Here is a 23,859-nt window from a genome sequence, read left to right on the forward strand (position 1 = left end):
TGAATGGTCTCAGGATGCTTTACTGTTGGCATGACACAGGACTGATGGTAGCGCTCACATTGCCTTCTCTGGACAAGTGTTTTTTCCAGATGCCCCAAACAATCTGAAAGGGATTCATCAGAGAAAATTACTTTACTCCAGTCCTCAGCAGTCCGATCCCTGTACCTTTTGCAGAATATCAGTCTATCCCTGATGTTTTTCCTGGCGAGAAGTGGCTTCTTTTTTGGCCTTCTTGACACCAGGCCATCCTTCAAAAGTCCTCACTTTGCGTGCAGATGCACTCACACCTGCCTGCTGCCATTCCTAAGCAAGCTCTGTACTGGTGGTGTCCCGATCCCGCAGCTGAATCAACTTTAGGAGACGGTCCTGGCGCTTGCTGGACGTTCTTGGATGCCCTGAAGCTTTCTTCACAACTATTGAACCTCTCTCCTTGAAGTTCTGATGATTCGATAAATGGTTGATTTAGGTGCAATCTTACTAGCAGTAATATCATTGCCTGTGAAGCCCTTTTTGTGCAAAGCAATGATGACTGCACGTTTCATTGCAGGCAACTATGGTTAACAGAGGAAGAAAAATGATTTCAAGCACCACCCTCCTTTTGAAGCTTCCAGTCTGTTATTCTAACTCAAACAGCATGACAGAGTGATCTCCAGCCTTGTCCTCGTCAACACTCTCACCTGTGTTAACGAGAGAATCACTGACCTGATGTCAGCTGGTCCTTTTGTGGCTGGGCTGAAAGGCAGTGGAAATGTTGTTTTGGAGATAAAGTTCATTGTCATGGCAAAGAGGGACTATATGCAAATTGCCATCATAAAAACTGAGGCAGCAGACTTTGTGAAAAATAATATTTGTGTCATTCTCAAAACTTTTGGCCATGACTGTACTAGTCACAGTGGGACATAATAACATCCCTTTCTTATCTCCACCTAAGCACTCTGATCCTCAGAATGAAGTATGAAGAGGGCCATCATGTATCTAGTTTATATTTGATTTTTTTCTCGTAATCTTATCTCATTGAGAGTTGCTTTTTTCTGGTTATCTGGTCCTTTTACATTTACAGACTATTGCCACACCTTCTTCAAGGAGAACTTGGCTTTTTGAAAGGACATAGACATACGATTAGTTGAAGTAATGTGGAATAAATTATATAATTAGTGTCAAAAAGTTTGATGCAGAGGTGAACTAATGCCAGTTTGCGTAGCATAGATTGCACAACATTACACTACACATTCCCACAAAGAGAACGGACGCATAGATTTGCGTGTATATAGCACTTGCATCTCCTTAAAACTGTAGCGGCGGAACAGAAGAGGAAAGAGCGTGCAAAACGCAGGCCGAATACATTAAAGGTGCGTTTACAGAAATACAGCACATGCAGACCTACATAAACACACACATACGCTTGTTGGGAGGCATAATTTTTGCACATGCAGGTGCAAATACACGCTGATGATGATGATGACTTGGCATAAACCAGACACATATGCTGAGCTGCACACATCTAGAGCATACTTACCAACCTTCTGATCTTCAAATCCGGGAGCCTGCGGAGGAGGTGGGCGTAACGTGGGCAGAATTATCCAGATGCGGGAGATTGCCACACCATCCCGGGGGTCCGGGAGACTCTCGCAAAATGCGGGAGTCTCCCGGACATTTCGGGAGAGTTGGCAAGTATGATACAGAGCTGTGTATGTCTCTGCAAATGGACAGAAATGTGCTAGTTTTAAATGTGCATTTTTTAACAATAATTTACACCCATTTTGCAACAAACTCTGCATCAACCCCAAATACTTTTCTGAAACATCATAACTTTAGTTAGATACTTCCAACACTGTATTATTTGCTATAGTCGTAATCAACATGTTTTGGTATGAAATAATCAGTTAAATATTTCTATAAAAACTAATTTTAATGCAACATTAAATAAAACTATACATATAAGTAGGTTCAAGGCAAGGGCAAGCAGTTATCTGTGGTGTAAGGACCTATTGCTGCTTACATTTGGACTGGTTACAATACATCCTAGCTGGCATCAGAAACATTAGGAGGATAATCTCACCTTGAGAAAAGGTTTATCAAACTTACATAAAGTTTATAATCGATACTGTATACATGTAATTGTTATCTGGGATGACACTGCTTTTTACTTTATTAAAAATGAGTTTGAGCTACCTGTAATCAGAACGGTTATAGCATAACAGAATAGCATGGTTTTGAATTGTCTTCTGGGAAGGACCTGTACACCATAGGTAAGGCTGGGTACACACTAGAGCATTTTCGCCCAATAATCGAACAAATCAGCCGACATATGACCGTTCGTTCGGAAGCCGGGTTAGTATGTATAGTGACACGATGGTCAAAAGTCATTCCAAAATGTCAATTGTGGGCTCATTTGGTTGGTCATACTGTTTAATATTTTTCGACCAATCCACCTAACGACCATGTAGTGTGTATAAGTTTCCGATCGATCCATGAGCAACTGTTGATAGCTCCTCAAGCTGCGACTCCTTTGGGGGCGCGTGTATGTTAATTTCTGATGCCTGTACCAGTCCCATGTGGTGCGGTGTCCGCACGTCACTCATTTGGTAATTAGATGCTTCTAGCTGTAAAGCAGCAGCAGTTTAATTAGAAACCTTTGTCAGTGTAGTGTTGTAAAAAAACAATGTTTCACTTATATGTGTATTGCTTATGTCTGCCTCCTTAATTATAGCTATATGTCACTTTATTGTACACTCAATACACATTTATAAAAATACAAAATATGTGTATTACATTTGTCTGCCTACATAATTATATAAATTTTTGTATATAACACGTTTTTGTGTTAAAGAAAACGTGATACCTTTGCTTTTTTATGAGGTTTGGGGTGGGTACTATTGAACATGCTCTGCCTTTTAAATTTCTTGGGAATATCGTTACATGGACCTCATAAGTCGTTTCAGGTTTTACAAAATTCTAATTTTTGCTCACAACAATATGGCTGTGAAAGTCGCTGCCCAAATGGTCTGTCTTTCGTTAATCGTCTAAAACGTGACTAGTGTGTACGCATTAATCATCCAAGCGATCGGACCTTCGGTCGAAGGTAAAGTCGTAGATAACACATTGGTCTTGGTCTTCAGTGTAGACCCAATCTTAGGGGTGTTGCACCCTGATCCTTGAACATTTCAAATACATTTCTGATAACCACATGCTGAACACATTACAAATGCTCCTGACATATTACTTCAAGGCAGTGTGGTTTGAAACACTAGGTCCTCATATACTATATTATTAATGTTCACAATGTAATTATGTTGCTGAAGTTTGTGGTGTACTGTGCATGTGTGTAATATAGATGTAAAAATATATTTTCAAAAGGCATATAATCCTGTTTATTGATAATAGGAGCAGCCATCTTAAAACATAATGTTGATGTATGATGGCTCCATAATAAATAAATGTAATTCTTTATATTGTTATACTTTGCTTTGATTAATAAAAGGATCAATCTGATCACTTACAATAAGCCCTGGTTGTGTATTTCCTCCACAGTTGTTTACAGATAAACAGCTGGCACAACTACGGAGAGGTATCTGTAAATTGAAAACAAAAGCAGACAAATAGGCTATACTGGAGAGAATGTATTGTAGATACTAGATAGATATAGTGTACATATTCTATAAAGCACATTGCTCTAATCCTGCACCCCTTAATACCACTAACCCCACAACCATGATGGTGTAAATTATTAGATCCAGGGTCAGATTAACATAGGGGCTGATGGAATTGAAGATCCAGGCCCTTTAGAAATAGGTCCATTTGGGGACCTTTAATGTCAAGTGAAAGAGTATCATACAGCAACAGCGGACAGAAACACAGCCCAGCAATAAGTGTCCAGCAGACAAGTACACAGTAAAATATATCAGGGTTCTAGATGTACAGGCCTAGTTAACAGCACTAGGTCGGAGAGAGGTCTAGCAGAGCTTCTACCCTGGATAAGACAATTCAGACCGGGCTATCATGCCTTATAAAGGCTATAACCCCACCTAGAAAGCTGAGGAAGGGATGGAGCTACCAGACTCCATGTCCCAAACAGACCTAGGAATGGTGAATTCCTTGTGCCAGGCAAGGTTAACACTGGAAGAGTAGAGGCACAGAGTCTAACAGACCTCTCCAGCCCCATATATCATCAGAGACCCCCACAAGGAGGTGTAAGCCTTGCTGTTAGAAGGCCTGCAGGTTGCGGCCCTCTACATTGCCCCCTGGCATGAAGAGTTGTTAGCTGCTAGATGCAGAGGGCCGATATAGTGTGGCCAAGGCCAACCAGGCAAGTCACGGTTTGGCACACAAGGAGACAGTGAAGTGCCAAGGCGGAATCAGAAGAGTAGTCAGGACTAGCTGGGATCTGGAATCAGGAAGTACAGCAAATAATCGTGTAGCAGAATTGGAACCAAGAAGAGCAGTCTAAAGTCAAGCAGTAGTCTTACACTTGGACCACTCTGGAGACTGTCAAGAACAGCAGAGAAGACTACCAGCAACAGCTCAAGGAGGCTAGGGGCATGGACACATGATACTATGGCAGTGAATAGTTCTCAGAGAGAGGTTAATATAGGTTAGCCAAGTTTTAATTACCTTCCCCTGTGACATCAGTGCTGACCTGACTGCAAGTTATACATTCTAGGAAACACAGAGCGCTCGCAGAGCAGGTACAATGCACGGGGAAGAGGACTCACCGCCTGGTCATTGTTAGAGAATTTGGGTAAAGGTTTATATAGTTTAAACCTAAAACCACTAACTCTAAAAAGATTCCTTAAATACAATATATACCAATAACGTTCACAAATAAAGACACATGTTAACATTTCTGCATTTGACAGATCTATGTTCGACCGGGACTGAAAAATAAAATACCTGTTATGATAAAATACTAACCAAATGTACTACATGGCTGAAACCGCTGGGTTACATGTTCCCACCGATGCATCTTCCAGTGACTACTGACACTACAGGGATAGTAATGGTAAGGAAATGTGATTGTTACAAGACTCTTCACACTGGTCCAACATTTTGGGTTTGGCGACCTCTTTAAATTGAGCTAAACCACATAATTGATTCAACAGTTTTATTACGGTCACTTTGTTACATGCACAAACTACAGCAATTTCTTCAGAGAAAAAAAATCTTGTCTGGGATTAAATGGCAAAAACGGATTTTGTTACTTATATCTGTAATCACAGGCTGTACCACTGCGGTTTACAAATAGAGAATACAATTCCCCTCTCTCCATTTTCTCCTGTCAGATACACAGATAAAAATCACGAATATCTTTTTATACAAATGTATTTTGTGGACTTATTTTTCAGAGCAGCCTCGGGGAGAGGAGAATTTTAAATGTGAAAAACACTGGCACAGAACACAAAAAAATGTCTGTTTTGTAAAGCAATTCCTGCTAAGTAGAACAATGAACTGATTGTTTCAATGTTTTGTTTGGAAATTACATTTTATAGGAGTATCCTGTACTTTTTTGATAACTTCAACCCTGTTGTCTTAGGACCAATTTATCAGCAAGCTCCTTTCTCCGGGGATAAGGATGACCTTTTTTATTGCTACTTATTGAGGTGACAAAAATTTCCTTATTGCTGGAATTCCTCAAAAAAGAAAAAATATATTGTTGGGGGACCGGATAAATGTTCCCCTGGCGATACTTGCCCAAAGTGGTAACTTACTGTTTCACCAGACCAGAATCTGTAGATCTATATGTGCCATACTTGCCAACTCTCCCGGAATGTCCGGGAGACTCCCGAAATTTGGGTTGGTCTCACGGACTCCCGGGAGAGCTGGCAAATCTCCTGCATCCCGCTACTGGCACCCCAAAATGACGCAATTTGCGGTGAATCGCGTCATTTTGGCCCCAAAATGACGCGTTTGGTCGCGCCCCGCCCCTCCCGCTCTCCAGTCACGCCCCTCTCCCGGAAAGAGGTTCGAGAAAGTAGGCAAATATGATACGTGCACACGTAGGCCAACTGAAAACTCAGATTTCTAATTAAAGTTAAAAAATAAATGAAAAATATATAAAAAACATTTAAGATTAAAAATTGCTTTATTCAAAGAATAAAGCTTTTGTTTTAAGATTTTCATTTCCTGAGATAGCAATAACAGGACACACATTGCTGTGGAACAAGTACTGCCAAAAAACTTGGTAAATAGGTTTCCCATTGCAAAGGCGTGCACATGCTATTCATGGCGGTATAGCCCGCTGTAACTCTTTGCTGTATAGGGCGAAGCTAGAAAAAGCCCCAACTCCAGCAAAAGAACATTAGGGTTTTTTGCTCTTCCATAAATCGCCCCAAGGGGTATATTTACTAAACTGTGGGTTTGAAAAAGTGGAGATGTTGCCTATAGCAACCAATCAGTTTTTAGTTATTTATTTAGTACGTTCTACAAAATGACAGATAGAAACTGATTGGTTGTTATAGGCAACATCTCCACTTTTTCCAACCCGCAGTTTAGTAAATATACCCCTAGTCTCTTATGGATGCAAAGTTTATATCAGTATAAAAAAAGTTAAAAGGTAGCTCCTAGTTATATAAAGATATGAACATGCAGATAAATGAAGCATTGTGCTCAGAATCATATATGATCTGAATACATAAACAATAAGTAGAAAAACAAAAGTCAGGAAAAGATGCAATAATAGGATGAGAAAACTGTCCAATATAGGGGTGATGAGACCACCGCCATGATCACAATACTTGAAGCCTCATTTATGCCTTCAAAATAAATCACAAGATTAAGGAGACATTGGGTTGATTTCTTGTGTCACATATTAACATTTTCATGTATTTATGAGCAGGTTTTATCCTGTATAAAGTGAACCTGATTAGTATAACAGTATAGGCTGAAGCTTGATCTCTGCCACCTCCAGTGATCTATACAAATAAGGTGAAATATCTGGTTCTGCCACATAAAATTGTTATGTAAGTGCACAGAGTAAGGCACTTTCCTGTACCTAGCTCGCATACAGCATTGCCCAGTTTGCACTCATCAGATTTTTACTCCCACAGACCTGTCATATTGATGTGATCCACAAACCCATACAAACAGACGCAGTCACACAAAAATAATGCTTAAGACATTGCAAAACACATTTCCACTGAGCGCTGCATTTTTGGAGCTTTGTTACCAAAATACACAAATTTTCAATGTCAGTGACACCTAAGTTCATGGGAGAGTACGATAAGATAACAATGTGTCCAATTCAGGGAACCTTACCTGGGTCCTGGGTCTTCTAAGACCTAGGAATTCTCCTTCCTTCAGACAGACCCCAGTAATAATGTCACCACGTGTTTCCAGTCCCAGCTAGGGTGATGCCATATGGCAGTGTGTGCTTATTTCCAGGTCTTATGAATGCTCACTGGAGAAGTGCAGCATTTGTGTGACATCAGACTTACTGTATAGCATTTTATGCAGGTCACGGGGAGTGTATCTGGTCTGATGTCCTAGTGCCTGGGCCTACTATTGACAGCCTGATGCAAAGGCTGGGGCTAGAGAGTTCAGAAGCAGAAATGTACCCACCATAAATCAGAACTTTAGATCTACATCCGGTGGACGGGATGGCCTACTATTTAAGACACATAGTACATCAACAACTAGCAATCAGGGAAAGGAGTATATATAGTAAATGGTCACAGTTTGGATAGCGGAAATATTTCCAAGATATGTCCTTTGTGGGTATTTTGCACTTTGAGCCCTTAAAAAAAAAAGGCCAGAAAAACAAACTTTTCCTTTAAATGCTTACCACAGACATATCATCATAGGACCGAATCGAAGACAGTCGATCTACAGAATAATAGAACAGAATAAAACACAATGTTACAAAAAAATGGTTGGTGAGAAAAAACAACAACTAACGATATATTAAAAGTAAATTCAATATTAGTAAATTATAGGTGTTCGTCATTGATAGTCCTCGGGCATCACCATTGCATTTTTTTCGGATCTCTATGCTAGAACAGATGGATTAGTAGTTACTACAGAACCACCTGTAAGAGTGATGAAACTACCTGTACCTGTATAAGCAGATCTTTGTTATGAATGCTAAAGGGTTCACCAAGAACATTTAAAGAAAGTCCGGCACTCTCATATTCTGGTTACAGACCTTCGCAACTCTGCTAGACTCCACTTAATTTATAACAACCAATATATACAAACTGGGGTATTTGTGAAAACGGGGGCACAAGAAAAGGATGCTGAAAGCCATAGCAACCAAACAGAAATTTACTTTTATTTTCTAAACCATGATAGAAAACGATTGATAGATTCTGATTGGTTGCTATAGGTTACAGCAATTTTTTTCTGTGCACCAGCTTACATTTTTCTTAATGTGTGTAATCGCTATGTCCCAAATAACTGCCTGTGATAGGCTATTGGGGAGGTTTTAAAATGATATATTTGTTTGAAATACTTAAAGAACACCACAGTAAAACATTTATTAAGAATTTTTGTTATAGATCACTTACATATTTAGGGATAATCTGTGCATGAAAATTGTCACTAGTTTTTTATTGCCATTTGGTTGTCATTGTTGTACTAGAACAGTGAACCTGTTGCTTACACATAAAATATACAGACATTATTTGGGCAGGACATATTTTCAGTCCATCAATTCATTATAAAATACTGACATCACTGAGGCCCAGATTTCACTAGTGTCTCACTTGTGTCACTAACGCCTCATTAATAGATAGATGGAATATTGGTGACTATCTCCAGTGTATCTAGGAGACAAGTAGACTTTCTAGAGAAATAAATATGACCGCTCACTCTTATTTTACTAAACACTAAAATACAGAGATACCCATCTGTTGTGCACTTACCTGTTGGATTGCCACGTATATATTCTGATTTTTCTTGAAGTACATGACTTTGTCTTTCTAATTGTTTGTTCAGTTCGATTTGCGTCTCATACCTAGTCTTCCATTCACTACCTGGATGGTACATAAGAAAACAGGTAATGACCACATTCGGTTTGTTGATCCCAATACTTTAAAAGTAATATTATGCCGCTCTAATTCTCACAGTGTACTAATTAAGTGTAATACACTGCATGGCTAACCTCCCCCATCACTGGAAAATTGGTGCACAGATTCATGGTCCAAGTGTAAAAGGCAACTCCGTCTCTGCAAGCAGGAGGTGACTTCCTGAGAAGTAATCCCATGTGATCTCGGATTTAAAGAAGGTGGTAGTGTCAAGAAAAGATGGAAAAAAGGATAAAACTGAAAAGCCACATCTACAATATTGGTAGGGCTGTGGTCAGGACTTGGGTTGTTGGATGTACTAGATGGCTGTAGATAAAAATGCACAGGCTGGTCCATCAAACTATCTACTTGTTTCAATATTACTGTGTTGCTAGTTTCATAGTTTGATTTGGCTAGGATATTTATGTCTTGGGGAATACACCACTTCTCCCATATAGATAGCATATCTTTGTCGCATATTGACCTGCCACAAAAACTCTAGTTATCCTATGAGGACTATTTCAGTTAGCTCTGCTTCCCTTCCCACCCTGCTCTCTCTTTTACCCATTATCTAGCCCCTCTGCCTTCTAAGTCTTACAGCAAGATTCAATGTTATTGATAAATTCAGTAGTGATGGAGTTGCTATGTCCGTCAATGTTAATGGTCTGAATTCTCCTAACAAGAAGAGGCTGGCCCTTAGAACCTTCTCTAGGCACAGAGTGGATGTACTGGCAATGCAAAAGTCACATTTTGCAATAGAAGCACCACCTGTACCTGAATTGCTATAAAGTCAATGGCCCCTTTAAGCGAAACGGTGTGGCTATCTTGCTAGGGGTCAGCTGCCCTTTCACAGTAGAAAAACAAATATTGGATAAAAATGGCAGATTCAATATTTAAGTTGGCAGACTCGAGAATACAGATGTTACACTAGTCTCACTTTATGCTTCTTTTTTTCAAAAACTTTTGCACTGAAATCCAAAAAATAAGAAAAGCCTCACTTTGTTATTAGATTTGAATATTGCCCCTGAACCTAAAATGAATAAATCTATGTTTTCAGACAAAATTAAAACTGCCAGTTATGATCCCTCTGTAGCATTTCGTCAGACTATGGCCAAGTATGACCTTTAGGATACCTGGAGGGCCCACCCCTCCTCTGTTAAGGAATATACTTTTTTTCACATGACAAATATTTGGCATTAACAGATAAATGGACACTTCAACATAATATGCAGGTCACTACTCACAAACTTTCTTATGACCTCTCTTAAAGTGAATCAGGCCTTTCAGGGCTCACTAGAGCAATCTATGCAAACCAACAAACCCAAAGACACCTCTATTTTTACATACTGGTGCACACTTAAAGCTTTTCTCAGAGGCATGGCTATAAAAATTGCCTTGAAACTTAAAATGGCCAATGATCAACTACAAAAAGACTTAGGGGTATAGTTAATAAACTGTGGGTTTGAAAAAGTGGAGATGTTGCCTATAGCAACCAATCAGATTCTAGCTGTCATTTTCTAGAATGTACAAAATAAATGAGAATTAGAATCTGATTGGTAGCTATAGGCGTCATCTCCACTTTTTCAAACCCGCAGCTTGATAAATATAGCCCTTAGAATCCAAGATTATCTCATTTGAGGAGCACCATAAACAGCAGCCCCATAATGCTAATATTATAAGAGAAGTAAAGAAAGCTAGGAAGCAGATGCAAATGTTCTCTATGACATAAATCCAGAAGGCTCTTTTGCCTCAACCAAAAGTTTTACACGCAAATAAAGGTGGAAACTAGAGAAAAATCAGATTAGATGCTGGTTTAACAATGACATCAAAATCTACACTAAACTGATTGCAAATACACTAGGACCTCATATCCCTAGATTGGTAAATGCGGATCAGGTCGGGTTCGTCATCGCCCCCCAATAAAACTAGACGTGTTTTCAATATCTTCAATTGAATTGACACTTATCTGATTATTTAGGTATTAGTATGCCAGTTAAGGATGATGAGATCATAACAACAAATTATTTACCCTTACTGACCGCACTGCCCAAGTTTACTAAGGATTGAATGAAATTTCATGGCTGGGTTGAATAGCGGCCATAATATTGATGTTACCTAAACTGCTATATATTTTCAGAACTATCCGCAGCTCCTTCTGACTACTTTAATTAATAAGTTTTATTCTGTAATGACAGCCTTTATCTGGAAAAATAAAAAAGCACACTTATCCAGGGAGCGCATGTTCCTCCCCAAATCATATATTGGGTTCGCTTTTCCCAATTTGGTATATTACTAATTAGCTGGACTACCAGATCAAGCAACGGATTGGTTTTCAATTGACCGGCTAAAGCCGTGGGTTAGTCTAGAAAATAATATGAATTCTTCTTCTTCCATTTATTGTGGCTCCCCCTAAAGATAGACCTTTATCGGAAAACACTTCCAAGGCCACTTTTGCTACATTTTCAACCAAGATAAGTTTGTTATTCACACTAAGGACCTTTCGTTACCCTGTCTCAATCTATCCCTCCATAGCCTTGTGAAACTAATCCCAAATTTAATTTAAGTTTACATAATTGTCATTTATCTGGCGTCTATACCTCTCGTGATCTCTGTTTAGATGCAACACTCATGTCCTTTTCACAACTCCAAGAATATTTTTAAATTCCTTCCCATGAATTTTATAAGTTTCTTTAGATCAGACACTGGATTCACAGCTATGAACCGATCCCAATTTACCTCTATACCTTCTGTTATTGTTTGTAGGCTTACCCCCCAAATCCATGATGGTGGTATTACATTAGGGTTTAGCTCCATGCTAGTGGCATAAATACCAAGGAAATCCTTACCCCAATTGTAATGGGAAACTGATTTAGGGACAACTTTTACTGACAATGATTGGGAGAGAATCTTTATAGTTATAGAATTTCTAAATGTATTAATTATACAGAAAGACGAATTCAAAATGATCAATATATTGTACCTCACTCTGGGTAGACAACACAAAATGTGGCCTCACCATTCTGAATATTGCTGGAGAAATAGTGGTCTTATAGGGGATTTATTACAAGTGTTCTGGGCTTGTCCGCTTATAGAACCCCTTTGGTCTGAAGTGGCTAGTTTAATTATGCGAGTTACTGGGTCTGACCTAGTACTGTCCCCTGAGATGGTCCTTTTACATAATTTATTTCCCTTCTGCTTTTCTTTCCACCACAAGTACGTTACTGGACATGTTCTCATTGCTGCTAGAATGCCTATAGCACAGAAGTGGAGAGACCTTACTCCCCAGAGGGATGTTCACTGACCCCCTGAGTTCTGGTTTTGGTTCCCTATTTTTTTCAAAAATCACTATTTTCTTTTGCTAAAATCACATAATTATGCTTCCCCCCCCCCCCCCCCCCGACATTATTATTAACCTCAATAACACTAATTTCAAGTCATTTGCAGTCAATTTTGACCACCTCACAGGTCACAATATTATTTTCATACACTTTCAAACAAAGACCGCAGCCAGTGATAAGAAGAAGGCCATTGTCATGCCTTGACATAAGACCAAAAAATCCACCTAGGATCCTCATCAATGTTACGCCATTTGAAGCGAGTTCATTGAAAGATTTAGTGAAAATCAGAAACTTATGCTAAAAAATAACAAGCAGTCCAGCATCAGCTACGTCCCTTCTCTCAGCTAGATCCCAGCACCTGCAATCTACATCCCCAACATCTTCATCATCAATATCCTCACAAGTGATCGGAGTTGGTCTTGCATCCAAGTTTCTAAGGTGAGATGACTCCTCCCCTATCCAGGACTCCTCAGAAGAATAGTTGAGCGTTAAGCCCACCGCTGTTAATCCTGCTGCTGGGGGTGGATCTTCAACCCAGAAGCAGAGCTACTAGTAGTTTACAACAATTGACTGTTAAACAAGTATTTAAGCTGTCACCCAGCTGCAAAGCGGATCACAGACGCCATGGCGACAATGCTAGTATTAGATCTGATATTAGATAGACAGTTACTTGTGGTCTTCTGTCCCCATTACCAAATTCCAACACAAAACCATTTTACTAGAAAAGCTATTCCTTACCTCTACCAGAAGGTTCATAAAAATGCAATTATTGGGCTACAAAATGCCATTCTACCCACTGTACATTTAACCACAGATATGTGGACAAGCAGAACTAGGCAAACTAAAGATTATATGACCGACAGCTCACTGGGTTGGTGATTTGCCTTCACCATCAGGGACAGCAGCAGCATGTACCCAAGAACGTTGCATTTTTCTGAGGCAGGCTACTCTGTGTATCATCTGTTTCACTAAGAGGCATATTATTATTATTATCATAGATTTGTAAGGCAACACAGTGCTCCACAGCGCCGTACAGTAGGGAATACAAGGACATACATAAAACAAGACATACGTAAAACAAGAACAGACAAGGCAGACAAAATGAATGGAGACATGAAAACAAAGGGTATGGAGGACCCTGCTCATTAGAGAACTTACATTCTAAAGGGAAGAGGGTACAACTGAAAAAAGAGGAGCGAGTGTGGCTTAGAGTGGAGATTGAGGTAGTTGTGAGGGTGCATTAGTGTGAATTGTGTTATCGAGGATAAGGTCACCTCTAAAAAAAGAGATGGGCTTTCAAAGAGCATCTAAAGATTTGAAGACTGTGGGAAAGTCTGATTGAGCGTGGTAGGGAATTCCATAAGTGGGCAGCAGCGCGGGAAAAGTCTTGAAGGCGGTAGTGAGAGGTAGGACCACTAACAACCTGTTTGAAAAACTAAGGGATGTCATTGCAACATGGCTTATCCTGCTTGAACTCTCCTGAGGATATGTGATTTCTGATAACGCCACCAATATTGTTAGAACATTACAGCGGGGGGAATTCCATCACATTCCCTGTTTTGCTCACACAATCAACTTGGTGGTACAGCACTTTTTAAAAAATGACAATGACATACAGGAGATGCTGTCTGTGTCCCAAATATTTAGGGTCATTTTCGGGTTTCTGCAACAGCATGTAGGAGAATGCAGCAGCTGCAAGAAGAATAGAATTTAGGGGGAATGTACTTTAGTCCAGCGCGGTGGAGAATACTTTCCGTGTTTTGCAAGGTGCTAAAACCACTTGAAGTAGTCACCTGTGAAGAGAGTGCAGACACTGTTAACTTGAGTCAATTAAATAGACTTTTTTAAAAAGCAGCAAGAGAAATTGAAGGAAGAAATGAAACAATGCAATTCCGCTAATAATGTTGAACTTGTAGATTAAGTACTTTATATGCTTCACCAGGATCCAAGAGTTATCAATATCTTGAAATCGGATCATTATATTTTGGCAAATGTGCTTGATCCTAGGTTTAAGAGCTATGTCTTTTCTTTCTTTTCAACTGACCCAGATCTCAAGAGATGCAATGAGCTCCTGGTCAGCAAGCTGACAGCTCAAGTGGTACATGACACAATGACGTCTCCTCCTTCAGTTTCTCTGGAAATAGCTGCTAGGAAAAAACTTAATAACATTGCCCACATCTGGCCCTTCCTATCCCAGGATGCAACCAAAGCCATCATCCATGGTCTCATCATTTCCCGTATCGACTACTGTAAACTTCTTCTCACTGGGCTCTCCCTCTCCCACTTTGCCCCCCTCAGGTCTATACTCAACGAGGCTGCGAGACTCATCTTCCTCTGCCACTGCTCCTCTTCTGACTCTCCTCTCTGCCTCGCCCTTCACTGACTCCCCTTCCCCTACAGAAACCTTTTCAAACTCCTCACATTCACCTACAAGGCCTTCTCCCACTCCACTGTTCCTTACATTTCTAATCTCCTCTCCATTCACACTCCATCCATCTACCTATTCTTCTATACACTTGAACATAGACTTTAGCACATGAGGTAGAGAGATTAGTATCATCATGACTGAGACTGGAGAGTGAGAAGAACAATGCCACACCTCCTGTTTCTGTATGAGCTATGGCACAGTAGAATGGCACTGGAGAATTTTAAGAACACTGACAGCCCTATTATTACAATTTCTATTTCAGCACTGAACCCTGCCACCTCACCTCTTTCTATTTCAGCAATGGAGCTCTCCTCTTTGTGTGTTACCTATATAACACAGTACAATGTGACTGAAGATTTAGAAGACCAAGTCTGCCAGCCCTATTATTCCTATTTCAGCAATGACAATTAGCAATGTAGCTCTCCTCTTTGTATGTTACCTATATAACACAGTTTCAATTCCGAGGGCGTGTGAAAGTACCGAGCCGAGCTCGGACCTGCTAAGTTTTGGTGTGCTCGGTTCTTGGGGAACCAAGCATGAGCATATCTACTAATTATATATATATATATATTTTATATTTTTTTAGAGATGTTCACTGACCCCCGTGTTTTGGTTTTGGTCTTGGTTTTGGATTAACTTCGTGTTTTGGATTTGGCAAAACCGCCCTAGTGTGTTTTAGAGCCCTATTTTTTCTAAAATCCCTATTTTTTTTTCTAAAATCTGATAATTTGGCTTTTTTTGTTCCTACATTATTATTAACCTCAAGAACATAATTTTCCAGTCATTTCCATTAATTTGTTGTCAAGTGACAAGAACACTGCTACCCCTCCTGTTTCTGTATGAGCAATGGTGCTGGATCTCCTGGGGAAGGAGGTACTTATGGAATCCAAAACCTGCGAGATCTGACAACGCAACAACGCCGTTTTGCCTCGATTCAGATCCGAGGACGCGCAAAAGTACAGAGCCGGCTCCCGAGCCTATTCGGATCCCCTAAGTTCGGGTGGGCTCGGATTGCATAAAACCGAGCCCGAGCATCATATAATCTATATATCTCCTTTTCCGGTTACTGTGCTGCATTTTATTTTACTCTTCATATTAATATTAAAAACAAATAAATACAAAATAAAAATGTATACAGGGGTCCAATAATTGATTTTATTGAGGTAATAGAAAAATTACACTTTTCATCGCAGCAACCATTATGATGATAAATAGATCCTAGAAGAGTTTCTCTGTTTTATTGTTATTATTCCTTTAAAAAGATGAATTAATCATAGCAGGTGCAATTATCACGCTCTGCATAAGTTCACCCTTATTGAAGTGCAGGATGTGTGAACGTTTCATCACCTTCTGTGGTGCAAACAGTTTGGAGAAAATTTATCACCAATGCTCGTGTACTAACTTCACTGGTTTGAACAACTGATTTGGGGTTAGGGGTATGATGCTTTACACCCTAGGATGCTTGTAAAAGCATGGAAAATATGTGAATTAAATTAAATTATGTCACGTGAAAACAAAATTAACAAATAAAAAAATTGCATATTTACAAGTGAACAAAAATTTCAGAGGATTAATAACATGGTATTATAATTAACAATTAACTAGCTGGACCACAGTAAAACACTTCTTGACCCTCCCTAAAACTAAATTGAACCACAGAAGCAGGAAATAAAGGAGAAACTGTAGATGGAGGTACGCAGATCTTTATACAAACCTTATGGTTGACTATGCATCTAAAAACTGCTAGTTTGTTTTCACAGCATAGGTACAGCCAGATTTGCAGAGCCATATATACGATGTGAATGATTAAACATTTTCTGTAAAGTGCTGGGGAATATGTTGGTGTTATATACATTAAGGTTATTATTAATAATAATAATAATAATAATAATAATAATAATGCTCATCCAGCGCAATAAGTAGATCAGTAACACCCTGGGGTAAATTTATCAAGCTGAGGAATTGAAAAAAAAAGTGGAGATGTTGTCTATAGCAACCAATCAATCATTTATTGAATACATTCTACAAAATGACAGCTAGAATCTGATTGGATGCTATAGGCAACATCTTCACTTTTTCAAACCCGCAGTTTGATAAATTTACCCCCTTGAGTGTTCTGGCTGGAAAAGCACCATAGGAGATGTAGTTTTTAGCCACTGGAGGGCTAAGATTTGACTATTCAATCCCATCATATTACTAATACAGCGATCAGCTGCTGATTCTTTGCTACACATAATCTAGACACATATGTTAGTCCCTTTCAATCCCCATTACCTGAATATGCTGGTTTTACCCATTTTTGTGTAATACTCAGTCTCCTTAATGGAGCACATGAGTCATTTTTCTTAGTACGTTCTTATGCTCTTAAGGATTTAATACATTTGAAGTTCCTTGTAGTTATTGCTGCAGACTCCTGGGGATTTTGAAAGGCCTCTCCATTAGTACTAACTGACCCATATGTTGCTAATCATAAAAGTGCATTTTGCTTAGCATCAAACATATTCTAAAGCTTTTTACAGACTGATTTCAACAGCATATAATCAATGGTAAAAAATAATGCAATGGGAACAGAATGACTATTATACAAGGCATTGCTAAACAAGGAGAATTCGGGAAAATATATTGCATTTTAACATACAATTTTAGTGTAGCTTATTTACAATATATTTAACTTGCTAAGAACACATGAACACTAATATCAGAAATCGAGAATAGACAACTTTTCCTCTCTACAATTCTTTTCAGGTTAACTACTATATATTCCATCAACCAGAAAGAACAGTTATATATAGTATAATATGCAAGAGTTTTAGAGTTTTAAAATGTAAAAGAGTTAGTTGTATCTGACCATTTTAGAGAAATAAAAGGATGTGAGGTTGGACTTGACTTCCATGATCAGACCAGTTCACATCTGGCTGCACTAAGGACGTGGAAAGCTAGTTTATCTAAGGGTTGTATTTAGGAACCATCATATTTTCTTAAATTTCTTAAAATATCTTATTGCATTAATAAGAAATGATTTAACGTGTCTATTTATTAACATTGTTCACCTGGAACAGCAGCTCCAACAGGATCCTGTCTCGTCAAATATTTTATAGTAAAGTGATCACAATTTACTGGTTCCTACGGCCAGGCAGAATTTGGAATGGGGAGAGCACAAAGCCTGCCTGGAAGGTATCCAAAGATCCCTCTCCTACGAGGCTCTCCCTATAGGATATAACGGCTAACACCATCTTCGGATGGAGTTAGACACCAAGATTAAGCTCTGAATTTTGAAGCTTGATAAACAGGGAGAATGACAAGTGAGGCCCTAATTCGAACGTACTTAAATAGCGACAGTGTTTGCATCTGAGCTTACACTTGCCTTTAAGGGGTTAACTGTAGTTCAAGCCCGACCAATGGTTGTAGAGTTTCCTCACTTTTCTTCACAAGCTCTGTTTTAACATTTTTTTCCTGATTCGCCACAGAGCAGACACAGTTGGTAGGAATGCACTGCGGTCAGCGGCTGATAATTAAGGTGCTAGTTGTTTGGCTGCAGGTCACTGTACCCTTTAAGGCAGCAGTAACTCTTTGGTCCTTCAGTGAGGGTCCCTTGTTCGGCTCAGTGGGGGGTGCAAGCGTGAGTTTAGAGGGGGTACAGTGACTCTGACGCCATGTTAGTGCATGCCAGATATTTAGGGATGAGATCCCCTGTTAAGTGTTTCGCCAATCATTCCACGTTTGATTGTCGTCATCAGCTTGGTAGCTGTCACGCTGTGCTCTTTCTCCGCCACCAAAAGGTAATTTAAGTTAATAAAACTGTGACCTCCATTTTTAGCCCACTTATATATCTCTCCGTGTCTTTATGTTAGATAAGTTAGTTAGGTTAAGTAAAGTTGTTGTGAAGGGGAAGAGGGACATACACCGTGAGCTAGGAAGAGGGACATGCACCGTGAGCTAGGAAGAGGGACATACACCGTGAGCTAGGAAGAGGGACATACACCGTGAGCTAGGAAGAGGGACATACACCGTGAGCTAGGAAGAGGGACATACACCGTGAGCTAGGAAGAGGGACATACACAGTGAGCTAGGAAGAGGGACATACACAGTGAGCTAGGAAGAGGGACATACACCGTGAGCTAGGAAGAGGGACATACACCGTGAGCTAGGAAGAGGGACATACACCGTGAGCTAGGAAGAGGGACATACACCGTGAGCTAGGAAGAGGGACATACACCGTGAGCTAGGAAGAGGGACATACACCGTGAGCTAGGAAGAGGGACATACACCGTGAGCTAGGAAGAGGGACATACACCGTGAGCTAGGAAGAGGGACATACACCGTGAGCTAGGAAGAAGGACATACACCGTGAGCTAGGAAGAAGGACATACACCGTGAGCTAGGAAGAGGGACATACACCGTGAGCTAGGAAGAGGGACATACACCGTGAGCTAGGAAGAGGGACATGCACCGTGAGCTAGGAAGAGGGACATGCACCGTGAGCTAGGAAGAGGGACATACACCGTGAGCTAGGAAGAGGGACATACACAGTGAGCTAGGAAGAGGGACATACACAGTGAGCTATTTAATTGCAGTCCCCTATGGGGACTGGATTTGTGATTGAAGATGCTGGGACTGCAGCAGATATTGAAGATATGTTACTGTCCTCTATTAATAATTATCCTTGTTACTATTTCAGCTCTGATGAAAAATAAAAACAAAAGTTTGAAGAAACACCTTCTGTTTGGAAATGAGTGAAACTGTATTAAAACAAATCACACTGTTCAACAGGAGACGGGAAGGAGAATCAGCAATACTGCTGTTGTAAAACTACACAGAAAGCCCTGGTGAACACAGTTTTGTATAAGAGCCTATCAAGGCTTGAGAAAGGAAGTGAATGATAACTTAACCAAGTTCGAAATCAGAGATAAAATTGCTATGAAGATGTCTGGGCTGATAAAGTGATGTGTATCATTGGGGATCTTTATTGAAGCATGTGACACAGTTTGTGTACCAAAAGCCATTCACTGGGAGCAACAACTCCTATCAGAGGGTCTGTCTGAGGATGTTTGCAGTTACAGGTGGAGCTAACAGGCCTGGTCACCTCACCTCAAACAAACTGAAAAATCATGCAGTCACACAGTGCCAAATAATGCAATTAAAACACAGCAAATTAGATCAAGACACCAAGTTAAAAAAATAGAAACAGAACATGATATCAGAGCACCCAAAGAGTACTACAGACTCCTGCTAAACACTTTACAGCTGGCAACAAAAAGCAAATCACTACTTGTCATAAAAAAGGGAATCAATGAATATAAAGGAAAATATTCTGAAGAGCTGTACATTCCCACAGAACGTCATTTTCTTTTCTTGGGTCTAATGTGCTACCTTTTCATTAGATTGTAATGTTATTCAACAAAGACATTGATTGTTGAACAACCTGTACTTATTTTCTTTTTTAAGAGGTGCCGAAGTCAAATAACTGGATGAAGTTGGCTAAAGCGATTAATACCGATTTACCATGCGATTGCAATTAGTACGCTACGTCATATCGGCGTTAATAACGCAATTGCACAGGTAAACAACACATACATTTACATTCAAAACTACATTTGTAAATAGGACACATTTATTGAAGCTCCAACCCACATTCATTGATTAATAAATGAATTAGAGATTATTTATACATAGATAAAACTACAGTACAAGTATTTATAGTTCAGGTCCTCAGAAATGTATGGAGTTTGATCTCATATTAATCCATATTTTACCAGCTGAAATCTGGTATCAACAGAGGAGCGATCACACAAAGGGGTCTCTAGTTATGAATAGTATGAGATTATTACTCAAAAGCACTCTGTTTATGGGCCAATTTAAACAGGTTTTTTTCAGCGGGAAGACACGTATCCAACAGTTGGAGTGAGTTGCTCCCACCTTTGGAAAGAGGATCAATTGAACTGACCTATGACCATCAGTATAACATTGTAAACCCTGGAGCATACAATGTTCCATAATTTAATACCTTCCGACATCAAGCAAAAGATATAATTATATAAAAACACAAGAGCCATACATATATAACCTACTGAGAAAAGGTAAACCACAGTCTAAAGCAATCAAATGGCTATAACATTAATAATGAAACACTGACCTGAAGGAGAACTAACTACTCAGGTCACAAAGAAAAACAACCAAACATAAATTACCAATAAATGACCACATGACCTCATCAAATAATCAGCCAAATGAGATGCAACAAAAAGATCATGTGACATGACCACCTTGAGGAACTATGAGGGGTCACATCACTAAAATACCACAAGGCGGGCAGGAAGGAGCAGTGCCTCTTCTAGTTATTATACACCAGGGAATAAATCACATAAAATACTTAATGGGATTGAAATAAAAGTATATACTTATCCTTTTATTACAGAGGAAGCTGCACAGGGAAGAAGGCCCATTTACACAGACTAAAACATATCTAAACTAAAATGTTTTTCTGTTTGCAGATCAGTATGTATCTATAACATTTATATTGTTTTGTACTATCATTTGCGATTACATTAATTATGCCTATTTGTATTATTATTTTTAAAATTTTCCACTTATCAGCCAGTCATATTTTAGGGAATATATTACTGTATAATTTGTATATTGATGAATTCATGATAAGCTATTTAAACATTTATCACTAAAGGATTATCAAAATACTTATAGATGAACAGATCCACAGAGCCACAAGGATCCCAAGGAGTAGCCTCCTGGATTACAAACAGATGGAGGTTAACAGCAGGGTGCCCCTAGTGGTCACTTACAATCCCCACATGAACATCTTGGAGAAAATCGCTGCTGACCTTCAACCCATATTTCAGAAAGACTATAGACTGAAGGAAATATTCCCAGATTTACCTCTCCTTTTATACAAACAGCCTCCAAATGTAAGAAATCTCATTAAAAGTGCCCTCTCATCACCATCAGAGACTGGCACCTTCCCTTGCAAAAACAAAAAATGCAAAACATGCACCCATGTCCTACCAACAAACACAATCCACATACCCAACAGGACTAGAAAATAACTAACACATTCTCATGTACATCCTCCAATGTGGTGTACATGATACAGTATACAAGGTGCCCTGAGGAAATATATACATTGGAGAGACCAAGCAGAAACTGCAATCCAGCATGAATCTACACAGACACACAATAAGGAAGTCTCTGGACACCCCCGTGGGCAAACACTTCTCTGGACCAGGACACAGTATGACAGATTTAAAAGTCTTGATACTTAAAGGTCTTGTTAAAAATGACAGGGAGAGAAAAATATGGGAATTCAAGCTGATAAGAACATTCCATTCATTGATTCAAGGGCTCAATCTAACACCTGGATTTATGACCCACTACATGGACACATTTCACACCCCACAGCAGAGCAACTCCAGATCTCTGAACTCTTAGGACTTTTACTCTTCCATCCCTAGCGAAAACCTTTGTTTTATTACTTTAGCTTATCTTAATGATGTATTCCACCCCCTTGTCAAATTTCTTGATGTAACAGCTCTTAAATGTTGTGCCTTTTCCTCAGTCTTTCATTTGTAAACTTGCCTGATTAAGGGGCCTCTATGCTCTGAAAGCTAGCAAATATAATCTTTTTTTTTTGGTTAGCCAATAAAGATATCACTCCTATAATACTTTTGTCTTTTTTGACACAGCAGTATTTAACATCACACTAAAGGATTACATGGGGCCATAAATCTTCTGTACAAGTCATTGTAACGGTTCCGCTGAACACAAGATAAATTCTTAGAACAGGATGAATGAGAGGTCTTTAACTTTCCTGTAGAGAGTGATATTCTCACAGGTACTCAGATGAGACCAGGGGGTAAATGTATCAAGCTGCGAGGTTCTGGCAGGTTTGAAAAGTGGAGATGTTGCCTATAACAACCAATCAGATTGTAGCTTTTTGTAGAATGTACTAAATAAATGATAACTAGAATCTGCTTGGTTGCTAGAGGCAACATCTCCACTGGTCAAACCCGCCAGATACATTTACCACTAGGACTTTAGCTCTGAGTAGTAAGAACTTATCGCAGGTGCCAGGTAGCGAAGGTGTATAGAGACTGTGGGTAACTGGCAGACTGAGTATCGGAACACCAGGTAGTAGATGAAGGAGTAAGCAGCAAACAGGGATACCAAAAACAAGTCAGAAGGTGAGGGTGGGAAGTGAGCAAGGGAGGTCCAGAAACAAAGCCAAAGATCGAGACAGAGAATATCCAGGAACAGGCAAGTTCAGGGAACAGGTAATCAAACTTTGTCACAGATGGCTTGTCATATTAAGCATGAAGACAAAGATGCAACACTGACATTCCTATGGGCCTGTAAATCATTGTTCTCTTGCTCTGCTCCCAAAATGCCTTCACGTATCATTCATGAAAGATCCCAGAAAGGCAAGACATCTCTTGTAGTATCAATTAGGACCATAAACAATAATATAACATACCTCCCAACATTTGGGTAGGCAGCATTGGGACGGGGGCGTTGCCACATCACAATGAAGGCATGACCATGTCACGATGAGACATGGCCACACCCATGGGTGTATCTAGTGCTTTTGAAGTGCTAGACTGCCCTGTTTTCTCTCTCTCCTCCTACCCCCCTTTATTGCCTGCTGTGTGCACACCCATTTACCACTGTTCTGCCAGCAGCAGTAAAAGACAATACTTCCCAACTTTCCCATCAGTAGGGACAAAGCTGTCCTGATCAGGGATGGCGACACAGAGCCCTCAAATCAGGACTGTCCCGCCTACATTGGCAATGGTTGTGAGGTATGGTGTCAGAAAGCAATGACATATTACTGACTGGACAATGTAGGCATCCATTCCAGGGCAACAATTGACAAAGCCCACTAATTGACTACGGACCATGAAGTTAATGGACTTAATGGATTGTCTTTTAAAGAATTAAAAGACAAGCTGCTCTCTATATAACTTCTGGAGCACTGAGCACACAACATTATGAGAAGTTCAGCTGGATTAATCCAGCTACCTCCAGGGCTGCCGAAGAGGAGGGGGGGGGGGAGCGGGTACTATTTACCACAGGCCCGGACATGCCAGGA

General features: G+C 39.7%; 1 protein-coding gene across 1 annotated transcript in view; it reads right to left on the bottom strand.

The window, feature by feature from the left end:
* The window catches only part of CCDC169 (coiled-coil domain containing 169), a 73,338-nt gene that overhangs the window by 40,587 nt on the left and 8,892 nt on the right, over window positions 1-23,859 (bottom strand). Inside the window, exons 3-5 of the mRNA XM_075199002.1 lie at window positions 8,856-8,966; window positions 7,778-7,818; window positions 3,501-3,572 (exon numbers count right to left, since the gene is read on the bottom strand). Coding sequence (XP_075055103.1) covers window positions 3,501-3,572; window positions 7,778-7,818; window positions 8,856-8,966 — 224 coding nt within the window. The remainder of the gene's footprint in view (window positions 1-3,500; window positions 3,573-7,777; window positions 7,819-8,855; window positions 8,967-23,859) is intronic.

The sequence above is a fragment of the Mixophyes fleayi genome, chromosome 2 (genome assembly GCF_038048845.1).
Source record: "Mixophyes fleayi isolate aMixFle1 chromosome 2, aMixFle1.hap1, whole genome shotgun sequence".
NCBI classification, from domain to species: Eukaryota; Metazoa; Chordata; class Amphibia; order Anura; family Limnodynastidae; genus Mixophyes; species Mixophyes fleayi.